This window comes from Vitis vinifera, chromosome 7 (genome assembly GCF_030704535.1).
Source record: "Vitis vinifera cultivar Pinot Noir 40024 chromosome 7, ASM3070453v1".
Taxonomy (NCBI): domain Eukaryota; kingdom Viridiplantae; phylum Streptophyta; class Magnoliopsida; order Vitales; family Vitaceae; genus Vitis; species Vitis vinifera.
The window spans coordinates 3031258-3057221 of NC_081811.1; the positions used below are offsets into that span (position 1 = coordinate 3031258).

The window sequence follows — 25964 nt, forward strand, 5'->3', positions numbered from 1 at the left end:
GAAGCTATTGTTTCTCAATAATTCTCTCTCTAATTCAACATGGTATCAATAGCCTAATATTCTTGGGCGTATTTTTTTTTCTATAACCAGTCTCTTCAATGGCTTCTGGTGCATCCCTCTCTTCCACCAACGATCCTATCACCATCCAAAACTCCTAAGATCCTCAACATCCCCTCCTTACACTCAATCTCTCCAATATCACCAAATTGTCATCCACCAATTATCTCACATGTAGCCTTCAAATCCAATATCTTCTTGAAGGTTATGATCTTTATCACTTCATTGATGACACTCATACTCCACCACCACCTACCATCACCGTCATTGGTGTTGCATCCCCAAATCTGGCATACACAACCTAGAAGCGTCAGGATCGCCTCATCTTTAGCGCTCTCATTGGTGCTATCTCCGTTTCACTACAACCGCTTATTGCCAACACCACCACTTCTCTTGATGAAATGTTGAATTAGAGAGAGAATTATTGAGAAACAATGACTTGACTTTTCCATTGATTAAGAATGAATATATATATACAAAGGGCATTGCCGTGAGTTACCCAAACCACAAAAATAGTAAACAATCCTAGAATTAGGGAATTACAACAAAAATAGGAAACAATCCTAGAATTAGAGAATTACAACAAAAATAGGAAATTACAACTAATTACAAGAATTTAAAAATATAAAGAAATCCTATTGTAATGAATTAGCTCATACTACATGCTCGAGAAGAGAAGTATTGTGGCTATTCTCACTAGCTGTAGCAGTCTTCTCTATTTTGCTTAGATTTCCATATTTCAAAGCTCGTAAATTATTCCCACTTTTAGCATAGGCTTGTGTGGAATATTGAACACCTTATTTGTCCAGCTCAAATTCTTCTTCAAGATATTGTAGTCAACATTTATCAAAACCTTCTTTCCTAATCTAGAGCCCTTCTTCGCTATCACCTCAGTCTCACCAATCAAGTGCACCACACTTGCTCGTGACACTCTGTCAATTGCTTCAATATTTTTGTCAACATCCTCTTGGTGCCTTTCTTCATCAATTCGCTTTGATTCTTTGCTCTCATTTTCGCCATTAATCAACCCATCTTGTAGCTCTCCAAAAACCATGTCTTTATTACTGTGTATTAATGTTAGGGTCATCATCATCTCTTCTCTTATGAACTCCTTCAATCTCTCAAAGGGCTCTTCCTTGAATCGCACATTAGTGTACCCATACATCAGTGTTAATGTTAATGTTAGGGTCATCATCATCTCTTCTCTTATGAATCGTTCTTCCATTGGAACCTTGCTTATGGGAAGAGACTTGATGGAGACGAAAACAAGAACTGAATGCAATGTAGACACATTTTCCATGTAATGCTTGAAGATGGGTGGGATGCCATGAACAATCTTAGAATAGAAGATGGCGAATCCTAGTATTCAACTAAAGTTTGTTATGGCTACTAATTCCTTCACCATGTCAAGAGAAATCTTGTGATCCAGATCATAATAGTATTTCCTCCGATACACATCATTCCAAATGTACATTATGGCCATCAAAACTAAGGCAAAGGCCAAGGGTAGATACCCTCCTTGATCAAACTTGTAGAGGACTGAACTTAGATACATAAACTCAATGTTACCAATCATTGATGAAAATATCGGTAATCACAAATTTATCGGTATTTCAATTTTACGGATATATCGAAGATATATTGACGGATATTTTGGAAAAAAAAAATTAGGTAGTCTAAAGTTGATCAAAACTTATGAAAATGTTGAGAAAAACTCTGAAAATGATATAATAAACAATAATAGACATTTTAAAATTGTTTTATAAAAAAATAATATATGTATATGATATAATTAATCATATTTTATAATAATATCGTATGCATCCATAAAAAAATATGAATTTTATAAATATATTAAATTATATAAAATATTATTTGACAATAATATTATGATATTTGATTATATTATATCTCACTTTAAATTATAATTCATTTAATTTCAATTGTATTAAATGATATAAAATAAATGATCATATATGTATAAATTTTTTTAATATTTATATTTTATATTTAATTAATATATAAATGATATAAAAAGACGATTAAGAAAATTATAATGATAGGTTTTATATTTTTAGTGATTAATTAAACAAAATTTTAAAATAAGATAATTAAAGTTAATTTGTTTATGAAAATATTTTTTATAGTTTTACTATATATTTGTCTGGTGCATATTATTTATCAAATTGGTGCATATTATTTATCAAATAGGCTGTCACTCAAGGTAAGTTACATATTAGTTTTAAATACAATTTTATTTTATTTAAAAATTTAGACTTTTACTTTTGTATCTCCCATGACTAAAAAAGTGGACAAGTCAAAATATGATTAAAAATAATTATATATTACAAGGATATTATTGTAATTTGAAAGGATTATTTTAAATTTGTCTACCGTTCCAACCCAGTGGTTTTTTTTTTCCTTAAAAAGAAGAGAAAGATTCCAAGTTAACGAGGGCAGTTGAAATGTCCAAAAGCTATTAACATAAGCCATTGGATTCAACACTTTTGTCCACACTTTACTAGTCAAAATTGAACAATCTCATTTATTATCAATTAATTTGATTCAATTCAATTTTTTTGTAGGGTTATTTAATTAAATGGAATAGAATAATTATAGATTTATAAATCTTGTAAAAAAAAAAAATTGGTCTACAAGAATACCATTCATTTTTTTTTTTTTGGTAAAAATAATATTTTTTAAAAAATTTATACAAAAATTATCCAAACATAAATAAAAAATTATTTTAGTAGTTGACTTTAAAAGTTCAAAAATATTACCTTGTATCATTGAATTTGTGGCTTCCATGATGCCACCATACTAGATAAAACCAATGTTTTCAGAATTAGATCGAATGTTGAATAAAAAAAGTTATCAGTTCAAGATTCACTGGTTAGACCTATAGTCGAACTACGGTCGGACCTATGGTCGAACTACGGTCGAACCAATGACGTCATAAATATATAATTGATATTTTATTAAAATTAAAAATAATTTTAAATATATATAATTAAAAATTAATAATATTTGTAATATTATTTATTTATTTTTATATAAATGTATTAAAATTTTTAATTTATTAAATAAAATATATACAATACTTAAATATGAAAAGGAAATGGTAAAAATCGTATTTAAATATTAAACATATTGAAAATGAAAAAAAAATTGTATTATGTAATTTTATAGATATATTTATATTTATATTTATATTATTTTTTAAAATAACCTATATAGTTGTTCCTTGTTAAATTTCAATATAAGGATGATTGTAGTAGAGTGAATAATATTGTATTAGGAAACCTTGAAGTCTATGGTTCAGGTCCTCCTACTTGCAACAAAAAATGTTGAGTTTTTCCTTACATTTCTTGATCTCACATGGGAAGTGAGAGGAAGCATAAATAGATTTATAAACCTCTTCCCATCTCTTACAAATTAATTGGTTGTTGGGCTCGGCCATAGGGCTCATTGCCTAATTTAATAGGCCATTTTGCCAAGAAGACTCATCACAGGAATGGACATTGGGCCAAGGGAAATGTGGGCTTGCCAAAAAGAAAAAGAGGTGGTGGAGTTGACTCCTTTTCTTAAAGACTGTCTGGGTCACCGGTCCAACCGATTTAATCGATTCGAGACTGGTCCAATTAGTAGACGGTCCAAAAAGGGGAACGAGATCAGAAAGCCCTCTGGCCTACGGTTTGACAGGTTCACCGGTCCAACCGTTGGTTTAATCGGTTCGAGACCGGTCCAATTGATAGATAGTCCAAAAAGGGGAATTGGACCGAAAAACCCTCTGGCGGTTCAACTGGTTGTTCGGTCCAATTTTTAAAACAATAGATAAAACTGTGACATGCAAAGTCAAATAGACAAGAAACCCATCCTAATTCCTACCTAATAAGAAAAATTAATAATAAGGAAGAAAGTTGTATTTAGAAACCTCGAGGTCTATGGTTCAAGCATTCTTGCTTGCAACAAAAAATGTTGAGTTTTTCCTTACATTTCTTGATCCCACATTGGAAGTGAGAGGAAGCATAAATAGATTTATAACCTCTTCCCATTTCTTACAAATTAATTGGTTGTTGGGCTCGACCATAAGGCTCATTGCCTACTTTAATAGGCCATTTTGCCAAAAAGACTCATCATAGGAGTGGACACTGGGCCAAGGGAAATGCGAGCTTGCCAAAAAGAAAAAGAGGTGGTAGAGTTGACCCGTTCGGTTTGAGACCGGTCCAATTGGTAGACAATCCAAAAGGGGGAACCGGACCGTAAAGCCCTCTGACTGGTGATTTGATCGGTCATCCGGTTCACTTGGGTCACTGGTCCAACCACCGATTTAATCGGTTTGAGACCGATCCAATTGGTAGATAGTCCAAAAAGGGGAACTGGACCGAAAAGCCCTTTGGCCAACAGTTCTTGTCCAATTTGCTTGTGACATGCAAAGTCAAATGTCAAAGATACAATCCCATTTTCTTTGCAGTACCACTAGTAGACAAGAGACCCATCCTAATTCCTACCTAATAAGAAAAATTAATAATAAAGAAGAAAGTTGAGTGCATATTCCCCATAAATACACAATAAATGAGTGAAGGACGAAACCATTTTCTTTGTTAGTTAAAATCCAACTAAATTAATTTGCAATATATATATCTACTTAATTAGTCATAAACAATTTTCAGTGATAATAAAAGATATATTTTTTTTGGGAACAATTATGATTTAAGAGATCTAAGGTCCATATATTTAACTTAATTAATGCTAAGGACATGAAATATGAAAGACAAAAATACTATGGAAGGAAATCAAGAAAAGTAAATGCACTTGTGGGTTTCATTTTCTGAGTTATTTGACTTTTATATATTATTTCTCTTTTTCTTCATTCTTACTCTTTTGCTATCCCGTTTTGATTTATGTCACATTTATTTCACATTTTTAATTTCTTTTATAAAAATATTTTAATATTTTTCCATTTCTCTTTTTATTAAAAAAATTGAAAAAGGAAAGCATAATAGGCATATTAATAGACTTTTAGTTATATCTTTTTAAATTTTAATTTTTCTAATTTAATTTAATTTTTTTATTTTATAATTGAATAAAAAATATTTTATATAAATTAAATTTAGTTTTAGTTTATTTTTATTTTTCTATTAATATGAAATTTAGTAACATTGTTGAAAGTAATTAATAAAACTTTCACTAAATTTTAATATTAATAATAACATTTAAAAAATAATTTTAAAATTTTTATTTTAAATTACATTTTGAAAAATAATTTAAAGTTATATATTGAAATAAACTTTTTAAATCAAGATTTTACTTTGCACATGAGTTTTAAAACAAAAAAACAAGTAAGGTACACTGTAGATGATACAATATATTCACACAATATAAATTCATTTTATACAATTTTCATATCCTTTGAGTATTTTTGGCATTATGAGAAAATCACATCCTTCAACTCAATTATAAATCTTTGTAAACCTTTAAGCTGAATTTTACACTTTTTGTGGACCTTAATCCATTATCTGTTTTAACTTGCCCTAAATCACAATTGTCTCATTTTTTAAAAAGGCTAAGCACAAGATGTTTTTGGTGACAAAAATTTGTAAAAGGAAAAGGCATTTATGATGAAAGAAAGAAACCTTTTAATCTCAAATTAACTGAACAAGGATGATGTAAATGATGGTGGTCTTTACTTTCCAAAGTAAGAAAAGTATTTCCAAAAAATGATCATGTGAAAACAAAGATGCAAGAAAAAAGAAGCTCTTTTAATAAATTCATTAGGGAAAATAAAGCAGAAAATGAACCTAACCTGAGATGCAAGGAGTGAGGACACCATCACCAATCACCATGGAAGTGCCAAGCATTGTGGCAAACAACAGAAAGAACTTGGCAAAGTTGCTCTTCTCTAGCTTGGACTTGAGCTTTGATGCAATCTGCAGACCTTTACTAGGCAGCTCCAATCGGAAATTGGAGACTTCTCTGTCCTCAGCCTGTCGACTAGGGATCAACCCCACCTTGGCATATCGGCAAATAAAAGAATACAAAGCAAATGTCCCTCCTGTGATATTCATCAGTGTTTAAAAGAAGTGTATAAATTCTAAGCTTAATGGACGGTTTTCTTTTTTTTTTTTGAGTTATAATGTGACCATATATTTAGGGTTGAAAGGGCAGAAAAGATTAAAAAAAAAAAAAAAAAGATTCATTAGACTGAGTGCACAACTGTTGATCATTGATTAAGCACATACAAGGGAAGTCTCCCTTCCCCAGTTGGAGCCTACATGGTTATTTTAATGGGTAAGTCACACAATTTGATGCTTCACAGTTGGCTTTCAAAGGTGTTTTCCACTCATCTCATCAATGACCAACACTAGAAAAAATGGCACAAAAAGAAAAAGAATCAAGAAATTAATAAACCATTTCACCTTGTTGGTTTGGAAAAGTTTTAAGATCAAAGTGGCATCTTTCTAATAAGAAATGATGATGGGTTCGAGCCATAAAAGAAAACCAAAAAGAAAAAGGAAAGATAGAAAAAGAAGATCAAAGTAGGATTCATGTCATTTAAAATCAAAGGTCATTAATGATGATGAGCTCTCACCATCGCCATTATCATTGGCCTTCAAAACAATCAAGACGTACTTGAAGAGAGGGATGAGGATGAGGGTGTAGAAGATGAGAGAAAGAACCCCCAGAATATCATCATTATCTTTGACACCATCAGTGAAAGTGCTTGCATACATGTACAAAGGCGAAGTTCCAATGTCCCCGTACACTATTCCAATGCTCTGAAACGCCAGGTGAAGTATCACAGACCAGTCCTTGGTATCCTTCAAAACAGAAATTCAAAAGATAAAATATATATATTTCTTTTTCTCAGTTGCCATGCATGCAGATACATAATAACAGGAAAATGATATCAGGGAGCTATGGTGGCTTTGGCCATGGACAGTCCCGGTCTCCATGTCTAAGGAGTCCATACGACGTAGTTCTCCCCATGAGAGTTTCTTTGATTTGAGGCCTTGATCATGGGTCTCATCAGGGCTGTTTACTAGACATTTTCTATGATCTATGATCTGAAAAGGCCTTTAATCAAACTACTTTCTGGATGGTTTGCAGAAGGTGGAGAGGCGTCCATTTAAAGGCACAGAAAGGTCTGAAAAGAGTGACGAAGAAACGTGAAGTTCAAGGTGGGAGATGTTGATGGGCAACTAAATTTTATGCTTCTGGGTAGACAATGGCGCGGTTTGATTTTATGAATTAGTAAAAGGGTTTATGAGTGTTATTTTTTACAATTTATTTTCAAATTTAGTAGAAAACGCGTCATCTAATTGAATTTATTTCTTGATTGATCTCAGAAACAGCAGGCCTCTGTGTCCAAAAATGACGTTTGCATTAGCACAAGTAGACGTGAGTCTGTGACCAGGCCTCTCTGTACAAAAATAAGACTGTGCAAACACTTAGAGCTCAGCACAAACAGCTGATTAAGAAAGCAGAGAAAGCAGAGAGAAGCAATGGTATCTTCAAATTTTGCCATGCTTTCATTACTTCTCATCAGCTTGAGGGACAGCTTCAGATGCTTTTGCTTTTAAAAATAGAGAGGTTGTTCTCTGAATCTTGTTTTTTTTTTTTTTTTTAATCTTGTTTTTCAAAGTTATAACTTCAAAACAACTGCCAAACATGTAAAAAAAAAAACTTAAAAGTTGTTTTCTATTTTTTAAAAACCGTTTTTAAAAATTTCAACAAACATGCTCTTAATCTTACATAATGTTTTCAATTTAAAATTTTATTTATACTGTTTAATTTTTTTAATTACTATATATTATTTTGAAAATTAGATCGGATCCAACTGATCGGTGAACTTTCCTATTTGGTCATCTCTATTAAATTGGACATTTGAACCAATCCCAAAGCTATTGAACCAACGGTTAGACGGGTAAACTGCCGGGGTAATTCCATATAAACCAAAACCCACCTCCTCCCCCTCTTTTAAGAGAAAAAACCTAGACGCTTTCCATTTAATGATATTTAGTAAAAGCCCAACCCAATCACCCCTTTATGTGTCATACCTTAATTCACATGACTTGTTGAGTTAGCAATCCACATCCAGATTCATGACCCTATAGGAGTCATGATTTTAAGGATTTGAACTCAAGACCTACAATTAAGCAAAACATATAGAAGGCCACTTGGGCTGCATGTACTTTATCACTGAAAATGCAAATGAAAAAAATGTATATGTTTCTAAAATATTTATAATATTAAAAAATAATATAATATATTTTAAAATTAGTTAAAATTAAATAATTAATTTTTCTTCATTTTACATATATTGACATTTAAATATTATACATATTTCATTTAATAAAATTCAAAATATTAATATATTTATACTTATTTTTTATAATATCAAAGATAAAAAATTAATATTATTGATTAATGATTTATTTATATATATAATTAAATTTTTTATTCTTTTTAATTTTAATAATATAAATTATATATTTATAATGTCATCGGTTGGACCATTAGTTTAATTATTCAATCTTAAATCATAGTTTTTTTTTGTTTAATGACCGGTTTGATTCAAAAATATTGGATAAACACTGTATATGATATATATTTTTTTCTTTCATTAACATTTGAATATTGAATGATAACAATTTGAAGGATTTTTTACTTGATGAAAAAAACACACACGCGCGCACGTAATAATGAGAATGATAATAAGTTGAGTCAAATCATAATAAATTTTAAATTTAATATTAAAAATTATAAAGTTTAAATAAACAGCAAGAAGATAAAATATATGTGAGAAGAATTTATTTTATAAAGATAGTTCATGGTGGCTGTGGCCATGTCAAGGGAGTCCATACGACGCAGTTTTCCCCATGAGGGTTTCTTTGATTTGAGGCCTTGATCACGGGTGTCGTCAGCGTTGTTTACAACATCAGAAGACATTTTCTATGATCTGAAAAGAACTTTGATTAGACCGGAGGGTTTGCAGAAGGTCTGAAAAAAGTGAAGTTGAAGGTGGGAGATGTTGATGGGCATCTCCCAAATGTTTGCCTCTTGGTTTTGTGCTTATTTACCTTCCGTGCCCTGCCCTCACCGTCGGTTGAAAACCGCGTGGTTTGATTTTATGAATGAGTAAACCAGATTCCGAGAGTGTTTTTTCACCGTTTATTGGAAAACGCGTTATCAGTAAATAAACTTGCCCCATGTTAGTCCAATGATTGATATCATAAACCTATAATTTCGTCTTCAAGTTTTGCTTTTTCTAAATTTATTATATTAATTAATATATATATATATATATATATATATATATATATATATATATATATATATATATATTTTAAATACCCAATCCTACACTAAACATGATATCCCGCCCTCCCTAAAATCTTCTTTCTATCCTTACATTGAATTAAAAGTGCATTTTAGAGTTATTTTAAAAAACGTTTATAATATTTTTGAAAGTAAAAAAAAGCATTTTTAAAAAAAAAATCATTATCAAACGGATTCTAAGCTTTCTTCGATTTTGTTTTCTATTTTTAAAAATAAAAATAAACATTACAATGATTCTTTTTATAATGATTAAGCTATTTATGAGAAAAACATTATATTTATAATTTTTTGCATCATTATTTTTCTTCTATTATCACATACATTTAATGAATAAAATTAGATTTAATTAGACTGAAAATTCCTTTTACAATGATTTTAAAAAATATTTCTAATCTTTTATATTTGACTATATTTAACTACACATTAACATATACCCAAAATTTATTATTTAAAAATAAATAATAAATTTGAGACGACGACAACACAACCCTACCCTTGATTGTGGCAAAGACCACATACTCCCTTCTCGCTATTGCCACATGGTAGAAAGCTGAGAGGTGTCCAACAAAAGACAATGAGTGAATTGTAATGGGGTGAAAATATAGGTAATTACAGATATATTGGTACTTCAATTTTATGGATATATCGATGAATATTTTGAAAAAAAATATCAATAGGCCTAAAATTGATCAAAATTTATAAAAATATAAGAAAAATTTTATAAAAATATAATTAGAAGTATAATAGATATTTTAAAGTTGTTTTATTAAATAATTTGATATATGTATAATATGATTTATCATATTTGATAATAATATCGTATGTATCCATATAAATATAAATTTTATAAATGTACATTTATTATAGTCACATGTTACACGTATTTTTTCTAATATATCAGGAAAAATCGATGATTTATTACGAAATATCATCGATTTTTTAAGATTTTTCCCGAAATTTTACTCTAACGATATTTCTTCACCAGATATTGTTTCTATAACCTTCAATACATGATAATATCTTCCAAATATCTCAATATTTTCTTATATGCATGGGAGAGTAACTTTCCATCGGGGTGAAAATTATGAAGCATCACGTGCAGATCCATCATAGTCACATGTTTCATGTATTCTTTCTGCATCATCACAGATTACAGGAAGCCTATCATAGGGTTGACCCTAAGATGGATTGCATATATCCATAGGTCTTGTTTGGAAAATATAATATCAAAAAAATCACAACAATCCGGAGTTTAAAAAATACAAATCTAAGTAGCTCTTAAAAATAATTAGCATGTTAACATTTTATTCACTTTGGTCAAAGATACTATCTTGGACCATTCAAGTACAATCTTTATCTTTAACAATTCGGATAGTATCCTTTAACAATATAAGTTCTCTCTTTGACAATTTTAAGTACCATCTATTTTATGATTATAGAAAAGTTCAATGAACACAACATAAAAAAAAAAAAAAAAAAAAAAAGTAAAAAAAAAAGATAAAATTATTAATCTTTCTCATCCACTTGATAGAAAAAGAAATTAGTTATTACTTTTTTACATTATAGAGATAAAATTCTTGTCAAATTCATAAACTAACATAATCTCTAATTCCTTTTCATAATGGAAAAGATGCTCTCTCTCTCTTTCTCTCATCCAAAGTAGAGAACATTGGTTATTGCTCATTTACATTCATAGAGATAGAATTCAGAATTCATTAACTAATATAATGTCTAATTCTTTTCCAAAATGGAAATGGTGGGTTGAAATATAATGCCAAAATTGTCAAATAAAATACATCATCCCCCTCTCTCTCTCTCTCTCATCCCTTTGATAGAAGAGAAAATTGGTTATTGCTCTTTTACATTCATAGAGATAAAATTCTTCAGAATTCATTAACTAATGTATATAATCTCTAATCCTTTACTGAAATGGAATGGCGGGTTGTACCCAATGATCAAAATTCATGAAAATATATAAAAAAAAAACCTTATAGAAATGTAATTAGAAGTATAATAGACATTTTAAAGTTGTTTTATTGAAAATTTTAATATATGTATGATATGATTTATCATATTTGATGATAATATCATATATATCAATAAAAAAAGTATGAATTTTATAAGTGTATATTTATTATTAAATTATATTAAATATTATTTCATAATGATATTATGATATTTAATTATAATATGTTTAATTTGAAATATATTTAATATTAAAATTATGATCTATTTAATTCAATTATATTAAATAATATAAAATAAATTATGATATATGCATAGTTGTGATATTTAACAATAATGTTTATAATTTGAAAACATACTTTATACATTATCATTTAATTTGGATGTATTTGATGACATAAAAGAAATAATGATAATTTGTATAAGTATTTTTTATTTTAAAATTTTACTAATTTTATTAAAAAATGTATATTTATTTTATATATAATTATTATATAAAAGTCACAATCACAAAAAATAATTTTTTTTATAGTAATTTTATTATGATTATTTTATAATATATATATAATTTATATTATTTTTTTATATATATATGGTTAATATATTTAATGTTAATAATGTACATATATACATAATATACATAAAATATATATATTTTTTCAAATGAACCATGGTTGGTCCGCTGGTGTTGGTGAGGAAACATGAAGGAGTGGTCAGAGTATCAATGCCAAAATTGCCAAATAAAATATGTCACCACCTCTTTCTCCACCTCTTTCTCTCTCTCTCTCTCTCTCTCTCTCTCTCTCTCTCTCTCTCTCTCTCTCTCTCTCTCTATCTCATGACTCCAACCTCAGGGAATATTCTTACACCAATACTTGACCAATGAGTAGTTGTTTCCATAAATTATTACGTAGCAATAATAACGAGGCCTTGTTGGTAATACATTGGGTTCATCTACAATAATACAACTAATGAGAACAAATGACACATGAGAGTAAAAGCCAAATTTGGCTGAGCTTTTGACAGAATTGAGACATAAGTTTTGATACTACTAAGCATTTTTCCATTCAGAAAGCACTGAGATTAACCCAATACGAAAGAGAACAAAATTGTAAATGGGTAGAGAAGTAAGTCTTTGATTTGGTGGTGGGGGTGAAGCTGGGAAGCTATCAAGACTTCCAATTGTGTGCATATGTTATCTTGGAATCAATACCTTTTGTGGCATTGAAGGGCAGTGGAGGTGACCTTTTTGGTATTCAAATGAGTACCATATTTGTTTAACATTACATCCACATGGACCACTGCTCCTCAAATTTGTGGTCCATGAAGATGGGGGTGGATTCATAGGATGCAATTTCATTCATTTTCAACTGGGACTAGTATAAATATTGTCCATTTTGGATAACTAGCCCTCGTGCACTATAAAATGTGTCTACCAAACGTTTCACCCCTTATAAATTTCATAAGCTTTTCTCCCCCATGCTTAGGTTATCATGGTCCCCCTCCAAAGAAAAATGTGTATGTGAAGACATCTTAGGGTGACAGTTATTATCATTTTGTGGGAGATTCTTGGATCTGGTTTTATACAATTTGCATTGACATTCACACACCTAACATCACAAAAATTCAACTAGTTGCCCTTACTTTTTTCAGGCGATATTCAGAGGTTCCCCCACAGCCCTTTCTAATCCAATGATATCTACTGCAGGAGATAAAGGGCCCAAAAGAGACTTTTAAGTGCCTAAGAGTGACAATAATTGGATGCTTTTTGCAATAATCGGCCGAGTTGTATCCACCTCGAACCTTTTCACGCCAAGCCCGATATCCGGTACCATCTTCAACACAGACCCAACTAAGAACCGGTTAAACTAGGTCGCCTCGGTTGAGATTCTGAGTGGACTCAAGTTAAAATTACGAGTTTAATCTTTTAAGATCTAAATATTCTCATATTAAACTATTTTTTTTTGTTTTCAAATCACAACAAAAGGCAACCAAAACTTAGAAATCTCTAATAAATATGAGAGATTCTCTTAAAAATATTTTTTTTTCAAGACCTATAACCGTGAAGGATAAGAAGAAGAAAGAAAGCTTCGTGTTAGTAATGTAGTTTGTGTTGCATGTTGGTGTTGCCTCTTCTTGCTTGATCTCCATAGTGTTGTTTGGCTGTGTATTAAAGAGAGGCTTTTGCCTCTGCAAATCGGGTATCCCATGGTGTAAATAAGTGATGTTTAATTGGGATTGAGAATTAAAGAAAATGGCTTAATGTATTGTCTTATATAAAAATGATTTATTATTTCAAATGTTCATGTATTTGCATCTTTTATCTTATATGTTAACTGCATTTGGAATTAGAAATTTGAAAATTAGTATTTTATATATTAAATATGATATGAATGACTTTAATTTAGGTAATATATTATTTTACATGGTAATGATATTATATAAGGTGTATTACTTTATATGTTAATAATTTAAGAAATTATTTCATTTATTATTATATCAATAGTTTATTATTAAGTTTATTAGTTTCTTAATTCATTTAATTATTTTAAAAATCATTTTTATAATTTTTTGATCTTCTTAAGTATCTTATTTTGCGTATATCAAGATGCCGATACGGATGTGCATTAGAACCTTTTGAGTCAATGACCGATACCACGATTTTGAATCATAATTCTAGAAAACTATCAAATATACATCTATTTGATATTAAGAACAGCGACGGCTACGCCATGTCTCAGTTTTTAATTCTCATTCATACTAGGTTCTCGGATGCTTACAACAAAGCCCCATTTGTTAGGTTGCATAAGCCAAACATAAGATATTGCGTTGAATTGGGTAACAATTATTGCACTTTTCTGAACAAACCTTTGCTTGGATTGCATATTAAAAATTTAGAACTTTGTATATATTTAATGTTAAATGTAGCTTTCTAGCATCTAATAATTCATTAAAACACGTGTTCAAACCATGGGGGTGTCCATTGGCAGAAACAAACAGTTGATATTGTATGGCAAAGGCATATATTCATGTCAACAGGGGAATATCAGGGATGAATGATAAATGTGCATGTGTATGTGTTTTGTTTGATGTCAGAACTTATTAGTCATGTAATACAAAGAAGAAATGGTCACAACCTAATGCAATCTACGTGCCAAACCTAGAAACCCAGAAATTCAGAACTTTCCAGATTATTAGGAAACTGAATTACTGGCAAACGTGTATTGAAGGGACTTCTTGAAAGCTATCCTCACTGTCAACTAAACTTTATCGCTGATATATGTTTCATGGTTGTAATCAAAGTGACTTCTTCATTAGCACTGCATTCCGTCCTCAAGGTTTTCTTTGACAATTTACAAAATCTGCACCATGCTGAGGGGAAAAATGGTGCATACAGTGGACAAAAACCTATTGCCAAAATTTTTGCAGCTTCATAATCTTTTCCATCCCTTGTTTGCTGGACCAGCAAAATATAAGTGGTTGCATATACGATCTCTTAATCATAGCTTCCAGTTCCAGTCAAAGTTCATCAATTGTTACAAAATGACCTTACTTCGTTTTGGCATTTCTTTGGAGCCTGTCAAAAATTGGATTTCCTACTAGTTCTTTAGCTGAAGGCCACCAAACTGGATCTGGATCTAGGATTATCAATAAATCAACCATATAGTGCAAGATCATCTTAACTACGGGCTTCAAAATAGCATAAAAAGAAAATTATGAAATGACAGTAGACGTTATCTTTTGATATAAGGGAGTGTCTGCAGGCAATTCAAGAATGAATTCTAACCACCACTGGAATGATATCCAGTCACCAACTTCACTAAAAAATTCATTCTTGTAACTAAGTCTTCCGTGTTGAATTTTGGCTATACATGCTTGATACTAATGAGACGGCTGATCATCACCTTTCCCATGTTTCAAAGCTCATAAATCATTCCCACTTTCAGCATACGTTTGTGTGGAATGTCAAACACACTCTCTGCCTGTCTCAAATTCTTCTTCAATATATTATAGCCAACATTTATCAAAACCTTCTTTCCTAATCCGGAGCCCTTATCCGCCATCACCTCAGTCTCACCGATCAAGTGCACCACACCCGCTTGTGCCGCTCTATCAATTGCTTCAATATCTTTGTCAACATTCTCTTGGCGCCTTTCTTCATCCTCTTGGAGCCTTTCTTCATCAATTTCCTTTGATTCTTCGGCCTCATTCTCAACATTAATCAACCTATCTTGCAGCTCTCCAGAATCCATGTCTCCAGTGTGTTCTCTTATGAACTCCTTCAATCTTTCAACCAGCAATCTCTCAAAAGGGTCTTCCTCGAATCGCATGTCGGTGTACCCGTACCTCACCACACACTGGAACACATAAATATCATCTGGGTCTACCCTGCGGAAGAGGAATCGTTCTTCCACTGGAACCTTGCTTATGGGGAGAGACTTGATTGAGACGAAAACAAGAACTGAATGCAATGCAGGCACATTTTCCATGTAATGCTTGAAGATGGGCGGGATGCCATGAACAAGCTCAGAGTAGAAGATGGCCAATCCTGGTATTCTACTAAAGTTTGTGCTCCCTACTAATTCCTTCACCACCTCAGGAGAAATCTTGTGATCCAGATCATAATAGTATTTCCTCCGGTACACATCATTCCAAATGTACATTATGGTCATCAGAACTAAGGCAAAGGCCAAGGGTAGATACCCTCCTTGATCAAACTTGTAGAGGACTGAACTTAGATACAGAAGCTCAATGCTACCAATGACCACAACATATGAGATCACTAGTAGTATATGGGTTTTCCATATCATGATCATCACAAGAACCAGAAATGATGAGGTGAGGGTCATCACGAACACCACCGCAATCCCTACACCAACAAAGACTCGCAATCATGATCATTTTGAAACATCACTAAGCTCGAGAAAAGCTGAAAATATGAAAGATGTGGGGTAGATTACCATATGCATTTCCGATCTTTGTGGTAGTCTTAAACCCTACAGTGACCCCTACACAAGCCAGCATGAGAAGGTAATTGACCTCAGGAATGTACACTTGCCCTTCATACTTAGTCGATGTATGCACAATCTTCACTCGAGGAAAGCACCCAAGTGAGAGAGACTGCTGGATAATGGAGAAAGTCCCAGATATCATAGCTTGACTGGCAATGATCGACGCTGACACAGCCACAACAAACATCGGCCAGTACAGACCATCTGCACCGAAGAAACCCCACCTCAACCAATAAAATAACTATCAAGAAGACAGAAAACAAACTCTAAAGCCAGAATGCTCACGTGGTATGGACTTGAAGAAAAGGTCAGCAACATCCTGATGGTGTTTCCGGAGAAAGGAGGCTTGTCCAGTATATGCCAATACAAGAGCTGGGTATGTGACAGCGCACATACTTATTTGAATTGATCGAACTGTGAAGTGGCCAACATCAGCAAACAGCGCCTCCGTCCCTGCATTTTCCCGAAAACAATCTGAGAAATTTCTCAAGTTAATGATGGAGGAGAATTGATTATTGATCCAAATCCAAACCTGTTATGGAGAGGACGGCCCCACCAAGGGAAATCCAGGCTTCTTTCTTGTTCCTTCTAAAGTAATTGATGATGTACTTGGGATTAATGGCTTTAACAACTGTTGGATCAAACTTGATGAAGTTGTAGACCCCAATGCCGCTAATTAACGCGAACCAAACACAGATTATTGGAGCAAAACTGTATCCAACTTTGTCAGTTCCAAATCTTTGAACCATGAAAAGACACACCAAGATGGCTACTGATATCCAAACAATCCTATCTGTGTCCAAGAAAAAAGTTATTTAACTTTGTCAGTTCCAAATCTTTGAACCATGAAATAAAATTTATTTACATTTTTCAACTGAGGAAAAAATAAAAATAAAATAAAATAAAATAAAGAAAGAATGGTGAATAATATGATTATATATAACCATTTAAAAAAAAAACTTATGATATGGGAATTTTTTATTGTATTTAATAATTTAAACTTTTACCTTTTTATCAGTCACGATTGAGAGGACAAGTCAAAATATTATTAAGAATAATTATTCGAGGATGTTATTGTAAGTTGAAAGGATTATTTTAAATTTGTCAACAGTACAAACCCATTATTTTATTTATTTTCTTTTTCCTTAAAGAGGGTAAAGATTCTAAGTTAATAAGCCATTGGATTAAACACTTTTGTCTACACTTTACTAGTCAAAATTGGACAATCTGTTTTTTTTATCAATTAATTTGGTTCAATTCAATTTTTTGTAATTAAAAGGAGTAAAATAATTATAGATTTACAAATCTTAAAAAAATAAAAAAATAACCTACAAAAATGCCATTCCTTTTTTTTTTTTTATTTTAAAAAAATTATCCAAATGTTAGATAAAAAATTTATTGTAGTAGTTGATTTTAAAAGTTGAGAAAGATTACCTTGTGTCATTGAATCTGTAACTTCCTTGATGCCACCCACAGCAGATAAAACTATGACATGCAAAGTCAAATATCAAATATACAATAAAAGACTGAAGGACGAAACCCATTTTCTTTGTCAACAAAAATCCAACTAAGGTGGTGTTTATATTTTACTTAATTTTTAATAGAACCTTAATACTTAATAATGTTAAATATTAAGTTATTTGTTTTTGTAGTATTTTATTTCTATTAAATATTAAAAAGTAAAGAAAAACCAATATATTATATTTTTTTATTTAGAAAAAACTATATATTTTGGTTTTTTCTATTTAGTAAAAAGTTTATAATAAGTTATGAAAAAGTAGAAAAACAAAAACCTAATTTCTGAAAACAAATTGCTTTCAGCAAAAAACCAAAAAAACAAACACCACCTAAATTAATTTGCAGTACCACTAGTAGACAAGAGACCCATCCTAATTCCTAACTATAAGAAAAATTCATCCTAATTCCTAACTAATAAGAAAAATTAATAATAAAGAAGAAAGTTGAATGCATATTCTGCCATATACATATATCTACTTAAATTAGTCATAAGTAATTTTCAATGATAATAAAAGATAACTTTAAAAAAGCTAAGCACAAGATTTTTTTGGCAACAAAAATTTGTAAAAGGAAAAGTCATTTATTATGGAAGAAAGAAACCTTTTAAATATCTCAAACTAACTAAAAAAGGATGATGTAAATTATGGTTGTTTTTTATTTTTTATAGTAAGAAAAGTATTTCCAAAAATGGTAGCGTGATATGGTTTTTACTTTCCAAATAAGAAAGGTATCTCCAAAAAAAATGATACTGTGACATGCTTTTTACTTTCTAAAGTAAGAAAAAGTATTTCCAAAAAAGGTAGTGTGACATGGTTTTTACTTTCCAAAGTAAAAAAAGTATTTCCAAAAATGGTAGTGTGATATGGTTTTTACTTTCGAAAAGTATTTCCAAAAAATACCATGTGAAAACAAAGATGAAAGGAAAAAAATAAAATCTTTTAATAAATGCATAAGGAAAAATAAAGGTGTATGACAGTATGTCATTAAATTTGTATGTAAATGTAAAGAAGGATAAAAACTAAGCTAACCTGAGATGCAAGGAGTGAGGACACCATCACCAATCACCATGGAAGTGCCAAGCATTGTAGCAAACAACAGAAAGAACTTAGCAAAGTTGCTCTTCTCTAGCTTAGACTTAAGCTTTGATGCCATCTGCAGTCTTTTACTAGGCAGCTCCAACCGGAAATTGGAGACTTCTCTGTCCTCAGCCTGTTGACTAGGGATCAACCCCACCTTGGCATATCGGCATATAAGAGAATACAAAGCAAATGTCCCTCCTGAAAATTATCCAGTGTTTAAAAGAAGTGTATTCTAGGCTTAATGGGCTATTTTCCTCTTTTTTGAGTTATAATGTGAACCACATATTTAGAGTTGAAAAGGCAGAAAGGATTAAAAAAAAGATTCATTGGATTGAGTGCACAATTGTCGATCATTAATTAAGCACATACGAGGGAAGTTTCCCTTCCCCAGTTGGAGCCTGCATGGTTATTTTCAAGGGCAAGTCACACAGTTTGATACATCAAAGTTGGCCTTCAATGGTGTTTTTCACTCATCTCAAGACTAGAAAAAAATGGCAAAAAAAAAAGAAAAAAAGAAATTAATAAACCATTTTGCCTGGTATGGAAAAGTCTTAATATGTGGCATATTTCTAATAAGAAAAGATGATGGGTTCATGCCATAAAGAAAACAAAAAAGAAAAAGGAAAGATAGAAAAAGAAGATCACAGTACGATACATTTCAATTAAAATCAAAGGTCGTTAATGATCATGAGCTCTCACCCTCGCCATTATCAGTGGCCTTCAACACAGTCAAGACGTACTTGAAGAGAGGGATGAGGGTGAGGGTGTAGAAGATGATAGAAAGAACCCCCAGAATATCATCATTATGTTTGACACCATCAGTGAAAGTGCTTGCATACACGTACAACGGCGAAGTTCCAATGTCCCCATACACTATTCCCATGCTCTGAAACGCCAGGTGCAGTATCACAGACCAGTCCTTGGTATCCTTCAAAACAGAAATTCAAAAGATTAAAATATATATATATATATATATATATATCAAATTTTCTTTCTCCCAGTTTCCATGCATAAAGGGGTGGGGGGTGCAGACCTTGGAGCCATGGTGGCTGTGGCCATGTACAGTCCCGGACTCCATGTCTAGGGAGTCCATACGACGCAATTTTCCCCGTGAGAGTTTCTTTGATTTGAGGCCTTGATCATGGGTGTCATCAGGGCTGTTTACCACATCAGAAGACATTTTCTATGATCTGAAAAGGGCTTTGATTGGACCGGAGGTTATGCAGAAGATGAAGAAGGTGCAGAGGCCAGTTTAAAGGCACAGAAAGGTCTGAAAAGAGTGAACGAGATGTTGATGGGCATCTCCAAATTTACCTCTTGGTTTTGTGCTTATTTACCTTCCATGCCCTGCCCTCACTGTCGGTTGAAAATAGAAAACCGCGTGGTTTGATTTTATGAATGAGTAAACGAGATTCCGACAGTGTTTTTTTACCATTTATTTTTCAAATTTGTTGGAAAACGCGTTATCAGTAAATAAACTTACCCCATATTAGTCCAATGGTTGATATCTGAAACCTATTATTTACTTTTTTTAAGATATGACTTCCTATTATATTCCTTTACAAATTTGAAAATATTTTTTGAATTAGTATATTATTAAAAATATTTTTTAACTAATATATATATTTTAAATTCTCACGCCTACAATAAGGATATCCCATCAATATTCCTAAAAACTTCTTTTTATCCTTACGTTTTAATTAAACGTGTGTTTTAAAGTGATTTTAAAAAACGTTTATAATATTTTTAATATTTAAATATAAAAAATTTAAATTAAAAAGATAAAAATTATTTTCTAGATTCTAAGCTTTCTTCAATTTTGTTTTTTATTTTTAAAAATAAAAATAGAGATTACAATAATTTTTTTTTTTAATGACTAAGTTATTTATGAGAAAAATATTATATTTATAATTTCTTTCATCATTATTTTTCTTCTATTATCACATACATTTAATTAATAAATTAGATTTAATTAGACTAAAAATTCGTTTTGCAATGTTTAAAAAAATATTTCTAATGTTTCGTATTTCACAATATTTGATTGCACATTAAAAGGATACCCAAAATTTATTGTTTAAAAATAAGTAATAAATTTGAGATGGTGACATCGGAACCCTACTCTCATATATCGCCCATATATCTCGATATTTTGTTCCATGATTGAAATATGCATGGGGGAGTGTAGTGCTCCATGAACTTTCCAGTGGGGTGAAAATTCTGTAGCATCACATGCAGATGCGTCATAGTCATAATCACGTGTTAAACGTATTCTTTCTGCAACATCACAGATCACAGGAAGCCTATGATGGTTGACCCTAAGATGAATTGCATATATTCATAGGCCTTGTTTGGAAAATATAATATCAAAAAAATCACAACAATCCGAGTTTAAAAAAATACAAATTTATATTCAATTATTCAGATACTATTTTTTTAATAGTTTAAGTTCTATCTTTGACTATTTTAAGTATCATCTATTTTATGATTAAAGAAAAGTTCAATGAACACGACATAGAGTGATAAAAAAAAAAAGGACCATGAAATAAAACTTCTCCATTTAAGAAGATTCATAATAATAATAATAATAATAATTAAAAAAAATAAAATTATTGATATTTCTCATCCCCTTGATAGAAAAGGAAATTGGTTATTGCTCCTTTATATTATAGAGATAGAATTCTTGTCAAATTCATAAACTAACATAATGTCTAATTCATTTTCATAATGGAAAATGTACTCTCTCCCTCTCATCTAAAGAAGATAACATTGGTTATTACTACTTTACATTCATAGAGATAGAATTCTTCAGAATTCATTAACTAATATAATGTCTAAGACGCACAAATTTCAAATTGCTTTTGTGTATGGCACACATGGTTGTTGTCTAAATATGACAACTCTTTTCGTCATTAATTTTTTCAAGTTATTTTTATTATAATTTTAATTTTTTTTTCAAAAAAATCATTTTAGAATCATATAAATTGTTAAAAATTTATTGAACAACATTAATTTTCTTAGCTAATCCATTATAAAAAATAAATTAGGTAAAATTTGATTAGAGTTCTTTTTCTTTTTTGGTTCTTTTCTTCTAGTAAAACTATATTTTTAAATTAATAAACTCTAAAATAATGCTAAATATTTTTAATTAGTTATTGACTTATTAGATATAAAATTTATTTATTTATATGAAAATTTTCATGTGATGAACTCTCATTTATTAGGAAATTATGAAAACTTGTAATTTTTTTAATTTTTATGATCTTAAAATTCTCAAATGGACCTTAATTTGAATGTTATTAATTATTAATGTTGTATATTGTATGTAAATAAGTAGTCTTTATCCTTAAAAAAATGTATTTTGTTTATTTGTATTTTAGGATAAAGATATTTGAAAAACAATAATTAAAATAAAATTAATTTAATAAATTGTAGAAAATCCTAAAATACCAAAATTTACTCCATTGTTGTTTTATATAACTAAGAAAAATATTTGAAAATTAGTAATTTAATATATTTCTAAATATCCTAAAATATCAAAATGGATTGTAATACAAAAATTTATAATGATTAATGATGGGATCACTTAAAAAATTGGTAATAAGATGATAATTAGGGTTTCTAATTATGTTCAATTAAGTAAAAAACACGTAAAGTTTTTTTATGTTAAATTCTACTTATTAGTAATTACTCATATACATGATATATGAATATATATATATATATATATATATATATATATATATATATATATATATATATATTTCAATTTTAGAAAATTGTGAATTTTTTCAGATTGACTTTTTATCCAAATTAGTTAATTTTATTTTTTAGTAATATTTTTTTAGAAAGTAAAGAAAATGACAAAAAAATATTTTATATTAATTATATTCTTTTATTTCTTGGGATAATTTTATTAATTTATGAAAAATTTATTTTTGAGTCAAATGTATAAAATTTAAATATTCAATGAGATACACTTCTTAGTTTTTTATTTTTAGAAACTTTTGTACAAAAGTAGAGATATTAATGAGTCATTGAACTATCTACATGGTTGACAGCTCTTACAACTTTGGCACAACAACACAATTATCAGGGGCATGTTGTACCACCAAGCTAATAGTTCATAGTACAAGTCTTCCATTAGGGACCCACCATGCCAAGAGCGAGTGAAACTTCATCATTCTTTTGTCTTTTTTTACTTCAATATCACCACATAAGAGAGACATGAGGACGTAAAATAAGGTTTTATCAATTTGTTCTCACCCAACATAATAATGACATGAGTTTGGTTGGTCTTCACCTTATATGGTGAATACAATGATGGTCACTTTTGCAAATTGAAACTTAAAGAATGTAAGTGACAATATAAAAAAAATGATATAATAAAAATCAATATAATAACAAATTACAAATAAATAAATAAAAAATAAAGAGGAAAAAAAATATATAAACACAATATTTTACAGCAATTTGACACAACCCAACTTACATTTACTTTCCTCAAGTTTTCAATCAGGGGACAGATTTTTTAATAAGGTTTCTAACTCAAACCTTCAAGTTTACAATGGACCATAGTTCCAATCAACTTTCTTGGACTTCTAGCTCCAAATACCCTTTTGGATTATTGTTTTAAATATTCTTTATAACAAAAAATTTCAATATAAAGCATTATTTTCAAAATTGGATCAGATATTGAACCAAAAAAGTTATCGATTCACCGGTCGAACATGTGATTTAACCGCGGTCAAATCGGTGATATTATAAATATATAATTTATATTTTAATAAAATTAATATATATATATATATATATATATATATATATATATATATATATATATATATATATAATTTTTTAATAATATTTTGTATTTTATATTTGATATGTCAAATTAAATATTAAATGATAAATATAAATATAAATGTATTAATATATTAAATTTTATTAAATAGAACAATATTTAAATATGAGGATATATTCAAGATAAAAAATTATAATATTTAAATTAATTGCATATATATATATATATATATATATATATATATATGTATTTTGTTATTTTAAAATTTTAAAAACTATTATATTAATTAATTTATGTTATTTTTTTATTTATAATTAATAATTATTATACCAATAATGGTAGATATAAATATTTATATTTATTTAAATGTTCTCTATGATAAAAATTTAAAGTAGGATATATACGTATTTTCCATGTTATTGACCAAATAGCTATGTAAGTTGGTGGTCGACCACTCATTATGTAAACCACATGTCCTAGGTTTCAATTCCCCTCCATGTGAAGCTTATTTTATTATTACTAAGGCCTAACCTCTCCCACATTGAAATTCTACAAAGCATTTATGTAGCATTTATACCTTTACATCATAAGTGAAAGTAAATTGCCATATAATACAATAAATGGGCTTGGAAGAAAGTGAGAAATGAGCTAGAAAATTGTGGAAACCAGGGTGGAATTTGGTTAAACCATAATTGACTAGTTCATGAGAAATTGGATAGTTTGTCTGGTTTGGCGATTGAATTGTCGATTTATTTTGTCCAACGACGGTCCATTTCACTAGATCAGACCAAAAAAGCCATCAGTCGATGGTTAAACCGGCCGGTTCGGTCCATTTTTCAAAACAATAAAATTAAGGTTGAATGATACATTAAAATAAAATGCAAGTTTAAAAGTAAATGCATATCTAAAAACACTCTCTTGGTGCTTCAATTATATTAAAAAATAATTTAGAGCTCTTTCTCGTTCAAAGAAGAGTTGAGAGCCACTAGATATAATTTGAGTACTAATTGACCAACCAATAGATTAACTACTAATCATCAAGGTTACCATTTCCTAACAAACTCAACTGATTGAGACTTAGTTTAACCTAGTTGAATCAAGGTTATGCCAATGATTGGAGCCAAAATATGTGCTCCAATGGCACATATATAATATAATTTATACAATATAAAAAGCTCAAATCATCAAACTTAACTTAAATTGATGCTAAAATCCTAACTATGGATCTAACTTCCCTTTTTGAACCTAATTCCAAATCTAAGGGGTGAAAAGAATGCTTAGTACAAATTTCATTCTCAACCAAGGGAGTAGAAAAGGTTAAATATACATAAATGAGAGACTTCAGACTCTTGAACCATAAATAGTCCGAATAAGAGCATAATGAAAAAACAATAGGCATGAGATACTAGTAACGAATGTTATGAAGTGAGATAGAAGGAAATAAATCATAATGAAGGAAGTTTGAAGCAAATACAATCAAATTCACATGGAAATTAGGAACTCAAAATTTGGCTATAACAAGCACTCTAAATTTGAGGTGAAATTTGGAGGACTTCCCAAAGTCATTTTTAAGCATGTTATGTATCATTTCGAAGTTTGGGAAGTCAAGAGTCTAACACTTCAAATGATGTGCAAATTAGAACTGAAATGAGGAAGTTATGTGCATTAGAAGTGAAATAGTAGTAGGTAAGTTCAAAATTCATAGTGAATTTTGAACTCACCATGGTGATTTCAAATTGGAACTTTTCATCCATTTATGAGCTCAAAATTGATTTGGAACTCACCTCAATTTTGAATTCAACAGTTGGTGATTGAGTTATAGCTCTAAAACATACTAAAAATGAGTTTCAAATGCCTTAATCTAATTCAAAATGCATTTTACTCATTTAGAACTCATAATATTTAGAGTTTTTTTAGGTTGTTTATAATTTTTCTTTGTAATAAGTGGCCAATGGAAGTGTATCACATGTTAGGTTATTGAATTTATTAAAATTTTTTACTTCTAGGTTTTGAAGGAGGAAGAGAAAAAGATAGAGTGTAGGAAGTGAATCTCCTCTTAAAAGTCTTTAATAGAGTTTAAGGTTTTCTTTTCTTTTTCAATCTTTCTATTTTATTTTCTCGGCAACCAAACATGGGTTGTAAGAAGAAGCCCTCCATCATGTTTGGCTAACTTGATTAATCCAAATATGC

General features: G+C 30.0%; 2 protein-coding genes across 2 annotated transcripts; both read right to left on the reverse strand.

The window, feature by feature from the left end:
* Positions 1-772: 772 nt before the first annotated feature.
* Positions 773-6890, reverse strand: LOC100261439 (potassium transporter 5; the record flags this gene model as incomplete). Its single annotated transcript, XM_019221189.2, is given in 3 exon segments — positions 773-1638; positions 5864-6112; positions 6650-6890. Coding segments are annotated over 3 exon segments (1332 nt in total), but the record flags the coding sequence as incomplete, so codon positions are not given.
* Positions 6891-15086: 8196 nt separating this feature from the next.
* On the reverse strand, positions 15087-20229 carry LOC100266566 (potassium transporter 5). Its single transcript, XM_002265329.4, has 8 exons — positions 20007-20229; positions 19673-19901; positions 18923-19171; positions 17811-17861; positions 16909-17169; positions 16662-16829; positions 16326-16580; positions 15087-16234 (listed from the first exon to the last, which is right to left on the reverse strand). The coding sequence occupies exons 1-8, from the start codon at positions 20151-20153 to the stop codon at positions 15282-15284; spliced, it is 2313 nt and encodes a 770-aa protein (XP_002265365.1). The 5' UTR covers positions 20154-20229; the 3' UTR covers positions 15087-15281.
* Positions 20230-25964: the final 5735 nt, after the last annotated feature.